The 10,252-nt window shown below is 40.7% G+C and overlaps 1 protein-coding gene across 1 annotated transcript in view; it reads right to left on the bottom strand.

Annotated features, from left to right (window-relative positions):
• Nucleotides 1-136: 136 nt before the first annotated feature.
• The window catches only part of slc5a10 (solute carrier family 5 member 10), a 25,265-nt gene continuing 15,149 nt past the window's right edge, over nucleotides 137-10,252 (bottom strand). The window contains exons 10-15 of the mRNA XM_037974742.1: nucleotides 8,451-8,558; nucleotides 8,199-8,349; nucleotides 7,561-7,729; nucleotides 3,696-3,911; nucleotides 2,274-2,367; nucleotides 137-2,101 (exon numbers count right to left, since the gene is read on the bottom strand). Of these exons, the coding sequence (XP_037830670.1) occupies nucleotides 1,908-2,101; nucleotides 2,274-2,367; nucleotides 3,696-3,911; nucleotides 7,561-7,729; nucleotides 8,199-8,349; nucleotides 8,451-8,558 (932 nt within the window). The 3' untranslated portion in view covers nucleotides 137-1,907. The remainder of the gene's footprint in view (nucleotides 2,102-2,273; nucleotides 2,368-3,695; nucleotides 3,912-7,560; nucleotides 7,730-8,198; nucleotides 8,350-8,450; nucleotides 8,559-10,252) is intronic.

Here is a 10,252-nt window from a genome sequence, read left to right as displayed (position 1 = left end):
CTGACCATAAAACCTTTAATACGAGGAAATAAGCTGCACAGATTCAGGTTAAAACACTCCCTTCTGTCATTTATGTCCATCTTTATGCATTCTTGCAGAAATCTTTCAGTTTAACTACGAAACAAAAAAAAACATCTGAGGAGTGAAGATTTTTTTATTAGAGGCTGTAGTTTTTGCAACAAACAAGCTGTTTCACAAAACTTCTTGAGGAATTATTGGCATAACAAGACATTAAAACTGAGTTTGTCGTGCTGTCTTGCTTGTAATGGATGCTTTAAAACGTGCAATGTGTTTAAAATACAAAATAAATTCTTACATCTGGATTTGAGAGAGGTTTTGGGTTCGTAAAATAAAATTTGGATTTATGAACAAACTGAACGACACAAAAAAGGCTAAAAACTAAAGGCATGTGAAAAAAACCCAAAATAAAAGTCCTGAAACACACATCAAAAATCCTGACTAATCCAAAAATTATATTTCAACTACACATTATTCATTCCGTTTTTATATGTGAAACTTTTATTTTGAAATCATTATTTGTGTTAAAATGTGACAGCTAATAATGAGCTGTCGAAACGTTTCGGGAAGTTTCTTTTTATTGAGGTTCTGAACAGAAAAACAATTAATGTCTAAAAAGGTAATTAAATATTTCACAGCAGGGATTCTGTTCAACTCCGGATCATTTTTACAGCCCAACTCTGAAATTTTATTAAAGGATAATAAATAAAGTTATTACTGCAGTTAATTCATGGAGCTGAAGTTTGATGAGGAATAAAAACTACTTCTGTCTTTTAGTTTTCACTGACGTACTTTTACTTTCGTTTATAACCATAACTTCTCATATCTGCTTCCTTTAGTGTTAAAACTGACTTTACTCTAAAAAATAAACCAGATCCCTTAATTTGAGCAGTAAACTGCTTTGATAGACTTAAAAAGATTTATATTTTAGATAAGAGGGAAACAAAATGTGGTTTTATAAATGTTGGATTTCACTGTTAGTGTTTAGGTTTCACAGTAACTTTTAATCTGGTCTGTGGAGCACTTTGGGTTGCAAATTCATTTGGAAATATCACAGTAATATAAATAATAATAATAATAATAATAACATATTATTAGTAGTACAACTTAAAGCAAAAGTTCTGATCTTTTCAAGTGGAAAGCTTATGATCAATTAATATGTTACCTGTTGTAGATAGCTCTTTGAATCACCTTAATTTGGAGAAATTAGGTTTAATTCGGATCAAATTGACAAGCTAATGGCTAGTCAGAGAGGGGCTAAAACCAAAGTGGACTGAAAACAGCTCCAATCTGACTGGTTCAAGTGAACGCCGTCGTATAAACCCTCAGAATCTGTCAGATTTTGCGATACACAGTTATTAACAAGCATCTTTGGGGTTTTGCAAGCTGCAGAAGCAGCAGCAGCAGCTGGCTGCGGCACTTCCTGCAGAAATATCCCAGTGTTTCTGCCGGAATAACAGTGTGAAATTAAACTGACAGCGGTGTAAAAGTGTGTTCAAACGAACCATTGTGAAACCTTTTCAGCTGAGTTTGTTTTTGCGACAGCTCCAAACCGAGGTCATTCTTGAAGCTGTCTACAACATGTAAGATATTAACTGCTCATAAGCTTTCCACAGGACACCACGTCAAGGCATCTGAAGTTTCCTTCAAAGACGGTCGGAGTCTGGTGATGCAGACGGTTGTGATAAATGATTTTTGTAGCTCCTTCCAAAACTAGACTGACTGGTTTTATATGAGAAAATGAAACTACTTATTAAAAGGTCTGGTGAAATCTAAATAAAAATGAACGAGTGACAGACGCCCTTGGCCCACCGAGCCTCAGTTTCCAGTTCAGCCGCTGCAGAGGCTCAGCAGGAAGCCGAGGCGTGGCGTGACCCCTGACCCCTCGCTCAGGCAAAGTAAGCGTAGAGGAAAATGTTGACGCTGACCAGCAGGAGCGCGTTGGCGCAGCAGAACCTGGACCACAACACGCTCTCTCGGATGCTGGGGACTTTGGGAGCGGGAGTCTGCTCCGAGCGCCGCAGTGCTGCGATGCACAGTCCCGCCCCCCGGCTGCACGTCACGCCACATGTTGGCTCCGAGCCTGCGTAATCATCACACACACACACACACACACACACACACACACACACACACACACACACACACAGACAGACCGCAGAAACAGGAAGTTACTCACACAAAAACATGAGCCGCTTCCCCCCCACTGCAGATCCAGTCTGGGTTTTAATCCAAGAAAATGCTCCGACTTTTACCGTGAGCGCTACGGTGGCTGACGGGGGACACTTTCTGCAGAGGGATTTCTCTTTGTCGCTCTTCAGTTATTGTCCACCAGGTCAGGTTGCACACCTGGAAAAGGAGAAAACAAAATGTTCAAACCATGTATATATATTTTTTTCTTTTTCTTTCCTCTGAGTGACAGCTAACACGTTTGTCGAGAAGAGAACCATGGATTAGATCTGTTTGAACACATGCCTTTAATTTAATTCAAAATAAAAAGATGAAGCAAAGTAAAAAAAAGTAAAAAGCCCAGTCCTCCTTTAAATCTGCCGAAAGCTAGAGTTCACATATCAGCTAGATTAAAAAAGTATTAATTTACCAGCAATAAAAGCTTGTTGAAATTTGGCTGTTTTACTTTATTTGTCTGCAGCTTTGAAGCAAAAGTAGAAGATTTAAGCACTTTAATAGTCACAGTTGTCTAATAACAGTGTTTTAGTTTTAATATTTGAAGGAAAAAGGTCTGTTGTTTTAAAACCTTCCTTCTTGTTAAGTGGAACTCGTGTTTAAGACTCAGTGGTCTCAGTTCACATTTAGTATTTATTCTTTTTCTGCTTGCATGCTTTCTGTTCTTCCTTCAGTGCTGCAGGGACGACACATGCAGCGTATCCATTAATACAAAATTAGACGTTGAGCAACCAGCTGTTGTGTCTCTGCTGCTGTCTGGTGCGTGTTTGAACAGATGTAATCTATCGCAGACGTCCCTCCATTTATTGCTGCTGTTGTTTTGTCTGAGGGTCGTTCTGGGTTTGGAGCTTTATTTTTTTTCGTTTTTATTTTGTTTTGGGGCAGTCGTTCTTCACCCCGTCTCTGCAAAGCACTGACGAACCCCGAGTGTACGAGGGACAACACAGAGAGGTGTGGTCAAGGCGTGAGCAGCGGTGTGTTTGTATACATGAGTTCCTAGCTTGTATAAAGCGTGTGGTGTTACAGTTTGTAAATCTGAGGCTATTCTGTAGTTTGCTTGAGGTTTTGGTATGCACGCTGAGTGTGGTGAATGTATAAATGACACAACTCTGGCTAATTCTCTTGAACCATGTTAAGGCAGGGCGTTCCTTCAGAAAGCTGATGTTTGCCTTTTGGGTTCATGCACGGGCTTGAGCAACGAAAGATGTGACAAATGGGCCACGAGCTGCAATGAATCGTCAGATATGAAGGCTTAGCTTGTTGTCAAAGTGTTTAACAATAAATCTACTGTGCTGAAGGATTTAGTTTTGTCATTCAGGATTTATCTTTTGGATTCAGATTTCCTCTGTGTCGTGTAGACCACCTTTGGATAATCCACATTCAAATGTTTCATTACCACGGATTTACCGGTTTTACCTTTGGCAGATAAGGTTACAGAAACCAACAGAAAGAGATCATGGATCCCAGATAGTGCTGTGTGGCTGTGAGCCCACCTGTTCCTGGCTGGGCGGCGGCGTGAGCAGCGAGACCACAGAGATCACGCCGGCGGTGAGCCCGAAGAGCAGGATGGCAAAGTGGAGGTAGTGCACGCCGCGTAACACCACAGGCGCTGTATTCACGACGCCGCATCCGGGAGAGGGGAAGACGAACTCCAACACCATCCGACACACGCCTACCACCAAGCCCACCATCAGGCCCCAGAACGCGCCCTGAAATCACAGAAACACACACGGGAAGCAAATGAGCCGCGCCGCGCCGCTTCCTGTAACGAAACACGCGACTTTCTCCACCTGGAGGGATCGGTTGGATTCCCGAAGCAGCTCTCACACTTTCCCACCATCCTGAGCTGTCATCGTTATGTCACGGCTCAGTGACAGGAACACTGTTGGTTCTCTGTTCCCTTTTGTTTAAGCCTCAGCAGAGAATGTGATTGTACCTGTTTGACTCAACACTTAAAAAAAAAACCATTTAGCTTGTCACATTAAGGATCCGAAAAGATAAATGTAATCTCAATCGTAAATCAAGCGGTTCGTGTCAGTTTGTCTTTCTTATCTCGACAGCAGTTTGTTTGAACGTCTTCAGACTTAATGGTTGTGTTACTGAGGAATAATTGGACGCTGTGTCACATCTAAAGATGTTCTGATAGCTTGATTGTTTTTGTAGGACAGGATCAGGGCGGCCATCAGGGGCCGTGTTTGGGCTCTAACGACTGCCTCGTGGCCTGACGACAGTGCATCTGCTGCCACGTGCACTACTGACGTTATTTGCAACACGTATTAAACTTGGTGAGTTATATTTGCTGCTCGAGGTCAAAGGCCATTCAGTTTCTATTCTCACACAACCGAAGCCGTGTTCATGTAATCGTACTCCACTCAGGTGTGATATAAGACGTGCAGCAAAGTGCGTCCTTAGACCCTGTAAATCTACGCCATTTAGATTTCTACAGTAACCTCCTCACTGGTTTATCACAAGACGTAAAACATTTACTTCTCTTTCTTTTCTTTTCTTTTTTTTTATTATGTGAGTAAGTCTTCTTAAATGACTGCTTCAGAGGTCGAAAGGTTTTTGGAGGCAATCTGGTTTCTGTCCACATTTCTGAACTCGTTTTATGTTGGAATGTGAGCGTGCATAGACGTCTCCGTCTCCGTTTGCATGTGCAGAACGGGCCACACGTGCAGGTGCTGTAATGTGCACAACTCTTAAACCACCCTCAACTTCTTTACATCTTGTTTCCAAGCAGCCAGACTTTCTTATAGTGTTTTAAAAGTTATATTCATCGCTAGTTCTTCAGACATTCTGAATGTTTTTCTGTGGACTTTGTTGGCTTTTTCACTCATTTTCTGTCCAGTTCTTGCAGCTAAAATGACAGCATATTGTGCAGTTTTGATTAAAAGTGGAGAAGTGGCAGGACTAAAAGAAAACTACCCACAGAAGACCTGAGAAATGTAGCATCCTTCAGTTGATCATCGACTAAACCCTCTTTGGGAATCACCTTGTTGGTGTTAAAATACTAAAATAAACAACATATTTTATGTGTCAAACTGTGTTTTCTTCAGAGAGTCGACTAAAGGAGTGGGAACAAACAGGCTGCTGGTAACAAAATGCTTCAAGATCAAGTTTAAATGTATTTTGCTGCCAAGCTGTCTGTTACGTGTCGACACAACACTGATTAATTCCTTGAGTGTGGGAGCTGCTTCATGCCAGAACGATTCACGAGTCTGAACCGAATATCTGAGGTCTGAGTTTCTGGGTCTGACTAACAAGAAACAATGAAAAAGGTCAGGAACTTGACCGAAAAGGAGCGAGAAAGAAGCCAAAGTACAAAAAAGGAAAATAAAACTGTGAAAGACCTTCAAAAAACCTGGAGAAATATTGATCAAGATCACTTTAAACACACACACACACACACACACATATATATATATAAATTTATTTTAAAATTTGACTTCTTAAAAGGAAACACACAAAGAATTAGGGCTCTATTGTTGGTCACTTTGTTTGTTTGTTTGTTGTTTAGTTAGTTTTTTTAATTAATTTATTTATATAGTTGGTTGGTTTGTTAGTTAAATGACTGGATGGATGTTGGTTGGTTTGTTTGTTTTTTTTGGTTGAATTGTTGGATGGTGTTTAGTTAGTTTGTTGTTTATATAGTTAGCTTGTTGGATGGATGGTTTGTTTGTTTGTTCGTTTGTTAGTTGGTTTGTTTTGAGCTGAATATTTTGTTCACGTTGACATTATTGTCGTTGCCAAATAAAAAAGACAAATGTGTTTACCAACACGTGTCCTGGTTGTTTACCGGAAGAGTCCACCTGCTGGATGATCAGAATCAGGTGGAAACACCTTCAGGGGACCACGCTGTTAGGATGTGTTCATCTGAACTACAGTGGTGGACTGACCAGCTGACTGACTGATATTAGCATCATTTATGACGTGAGTGTGGTCAAAATGATTTTAAATAACAGAGGCGTGCGTGGAGAGAGAGGGGCTCACTGTGTTTCAGTAAAAATGGAAACAATAACCGCAGAGACTGCTGCATGTGTGCATTCATTCACTTCTTTTTATGGAAGCTAGAAGAGTATAAAAAGGTTTTATATAAGTGCAGGCAATTGAAATGGCCTTTGACCTGTAACTCATACTGTAACCTCATACAGCTTCTTTGTGAGCCCAAAATAATAAAAGCAGACTCTAATCTTTGTAGCTCCTCTGAGTTGGTGTATGGTAACATTCAAGGAAAAAAAAAATCCTGTTTGTGCTGAAAAACATGAGAAAGTCAGCCTCTGAACAGGGTGCCAGAGGACAACAGACACACCCAGGACTTACTTTATAAAAATCTGAAACATTCAGCAGACTGGTCCTTACTTGCAGGCGAACAATGTTTCAACACGAGTTATTGTCTCAGGATGTGCACCTCCTGTTGTGTGTCACTCTCTAGTCTTTATCTAGCAGGAAAACTTTCGCTCACACCTGGTCCGGGACAAAGGGTTTCACGCTTTAGGCCGAGAACAAAGTTCACTCAAGTTGGTCCTTACCCAGGAAACGGTGAACAAATCACTTCATAAAAAAGAGTGAGGACCATAAACAAACTCTCAAGTGTGTTCGCACTTTTAAAGCAAACAGAACAGCGCACAAAGGAGGGAGAGGAACTGCTGAGCGAAGCTCAGTGTCATGTGGGGCTAATAAAACTCCACCAGTGCAGTTTAGGGGGAGGTTAGATTTATCTTGTTTGTTATTTCAACTATTTTATATGAGTTTGACAAACTGTTTGTGATGCTGCTGTGTGAAAAATACATTTACTACTGTATTTTCTGGACCATAAGGCTCACCTAAATGTTTGCTTTATTTCCGTTTTTGGCCTCTGTCTCCCCCCCTGTTCATTCTGAGATTATATTTTCAACACTGTCCTTAATCTGAGACAGCTTTTACACGGGAGCTTTTTTTGAGAAGTTGAGGATTTCTTTCAATTGAACAGATCAACTTAACTAAAACTAAGGATTTGCATAATTTATTGTTTTATTGGAGCTGAAAGAGGTGTGGGAATTCAAACTCCCAGGAGTTGGTCAGTTCTCAAATTATCAGAATATTTACTCACCGAGGGGTTTGTAGTTAAAGCAGCATTGCGTTGTTTTTTTCCCACTTCAGATTATGAAGTGGCCCTTTTCACTCATCTCTCTAACAATATGACAGTCTGGTGTCCTGAATGGTGTAAAAAGTTAAAAGTCTGCTTGTCTCTGAATGCTGAAAAGCAGCATCTTGAACTCACCAGATGATCGACTCAAACCGGTCTCGTGATGTAAAACATGTCCTGCTCCTCCGTCAGTGCATTCTGAGTGAATCTACACGACGCGCTGTCGGTCGTACCTGCTCATTGGTCCTCTTCCAGAAGACCGCCAGCGTGAAGACGGCTGTGACGGGCGGGGCCAGGCAGCTCGTCACCGACTGGATGTAGTCGTACAGCTGCCCGCTGTTGGCTGACTGAAGGATGGGGATCCACACCACGCTCACCACCACCAAGATCACCGTCACGATCCTGAGACAAACACGAGAGGAGTCAGGGCCTCTGGCGCTGTCTGCAAGCTAACTCATTCATCCTGGCATTAAAGCAACAGGCTTCTGTGAAGAAGTTACCAACAACTAATGTCTTACCTGCTGCAGGTAGCTCTTTGAACAAAGACAACATATCTGCTGGTATGACTGGAAAGTGAAACTGACGGTGATGTCAGATTTTTATAATCTTAAAGATTGGAGCTGTCCAGTTTGGTAACCAGCCTTTAGCTCGTCAGTCTGGTCAGAATTAAACCCCATTTCTCTGAACAGAGGTCGTCAAAAGAGCCATCTACAACAAGTAAGGTACTATTTGTTCATAAGCTTTCCACAGAACCCCACTTTAAAAGATCTGAACTATCACTTTGAGGCTCATCTGTTACAGGGCGAACCAGAACTGTCCACGTCATGACAGATGTCCTCTGACTAGCGTCCCTCAGCGTTGTCCTGCATACCTGCCGACCAACAGCAGCTCCCTCTCAGAGGCTCGTGGGCGATGTTTCTTCCAGATGTCCATGGTAAAGATGGTGGAGCTGCTGTTGAAGATGGAGGTCAGTGAAGACATCAGAGCAGCCATCATCACCGCTATCATAAGTCCCCTCAAGCCTTAAACACACACAGAGAGACGCACGGGCGTAGAAATGTGTCCAGGTAACAACAACATGTCAAGGTTTTTAACAGTGACTGAAATTTGAGTAAAAGCTCACCGCTCGGCATGAGCTCAATGACCAGTTTAGGAAACGCGATGTTGGTGCATCCCACCTCGGACCCGCAGATTTTCACACACTCCTCCGGGTCCACACATCCCACAGAGTCTGCAACACGAAAACCCCAGTCAAACACTGCTCACACACAGGGGTGGGACACAAAACACAACCTGTGTTTCTTTTTCCACACAGCGGGGATCCTCTGCTCCTGGTAGGTTTTTTCCATTTTTAATGTTTTTTTTAGGATAACTGCTGCTCTTTCTTTATCCATTAACTAAATAAACACGTGTAAAATGGGTGGCTTAGCTTGTCTACTCGGTAAGTAAATGTTTGATAAGTTTATATGTTTAATTATTAGGAGGTTCTGTTTTCTGTTGTGTCCGTTGGTTTGTTTGTCTATAAAAACTAAAGAACAGATTTGGGTGAAATGTTCAGGAAATGTTGGGGTTGTTACAAAACACTGGGTTAAATGTTGGTGCTGATCCAGATTATGATCCGGATCGCACTAGTTTTTATTCACACTGTGGAGGTTTACGTTCTCTCCTTCTAGTTTAACTCTGGATTTTATTTTGTATCTTCATTTACTTTACTTTCAGCCAACTTTCTGAGTAGTATTTTAGGAAACCTGAGAGTGAAATCAATATGTTTGTACTGAGAGGATCAGAAAACAAATAATAAAACCGTTCTTCTGTGTTAAAATACAAAGTTCAGCTGTTAGCTGTTGGGGATTTTTAACCCAACTTTATACAAATCTGTGAATGAAACATCTGTGAGAAAATGATACTAATATTACAAGGACAGGAACAGTTTGAGCTAGTAGTTTGTTAGCCTGTTAGCTACTTTTTTATTTTAAATTCCTTCCATGTTTTCTAAAAGTGTAAACATTTTTACGATAAAGTGCAGTAAAATATATTATTACGAGTCAATACAGTTAGGCATTTTATAAAAATGAGTCAAGTCAAAAAAAGAAAGACTTAATAGAAGCTGAAGTGAATGAAAGTCTTTGTCTTTATGACAATAAATTCACTAAATCAGAATTAATTAACAGTTTATTATTAGTAATTGTTACACCCATATTATTATTTTTATCAGTTATATAAACAGGAGTGACAGGCGTTGGCATAATTCAGAGTTTAAACTTTATGAACAGGAGTTTGGTCTCTTTCTTTGCCCTGACATGTTAAACTGCCAATAAATGTCAACAATTTATGACAGATCTTTAATTTTATAATCTAATGAGCAGTAGCTTTTAAATGTGGGATTTTAAAAACTCTTAATGACTTGTGCTTTGTTTACCTAAAGCTTCAAGTCAGGCTCTGGATGAGTTTCATTTAGAGAGAGAAGAAGAAAAAAAAAATGGCTGCAGACCTTTTATACAGGACCGTTTAATGAGACATTATTATATCAGCAGCGTTTTTAAGTATGAACAAAATGTCTCCTTTAAATAACTTGCTCAGTCAGATGATCTTACAACATGGGAGGACTCTGTTATAGCAGATAAAAACATAACAGGGCTTTTCAGCTGAATTGCTCAATGACAAATACAGTCATTACCCTTTAGTTTTATTTTAAATGAACTCATGGGTGGGCCAGACTGAGCTCACCGGGGGGCCGGATGTTGTCCCAGGAGCCGCCAGTTGAAACCTGTATTAAAGCGCCAGTTCTCAGACAGTTAGGGATTCAGTGGGGGTGTTATTTTGCAAAAACTTTACTTTTTAGAAAGAAAAAACAAACAAAAGTTTAGATTTTTTTAAACTCTCGGTTCAGACCAGAGGGGTGGGGTTTGAAGAGAACTGGACACT

The sequence above is a fragment of the Kryptolebias marmoratus genome, linkage group LG3 (assembly GCF_001649575.2).
Source record: "Kryptolebias marmoratus isolate JLee-2015 linkage group LG3, ASM164957v2, whole genome shotgun sequence".
NCBI lineage: Eukaryota > Metazoa > Chordata > Actinopteri > Cyprinodontiformes > Rivulidae > Kryptolebias > Kryptolebias marmoratus.
Note: the sequence above shows the minus strand (reverse complement) of the source record. Positions and strands in the feature narration are given on the sequence as shown.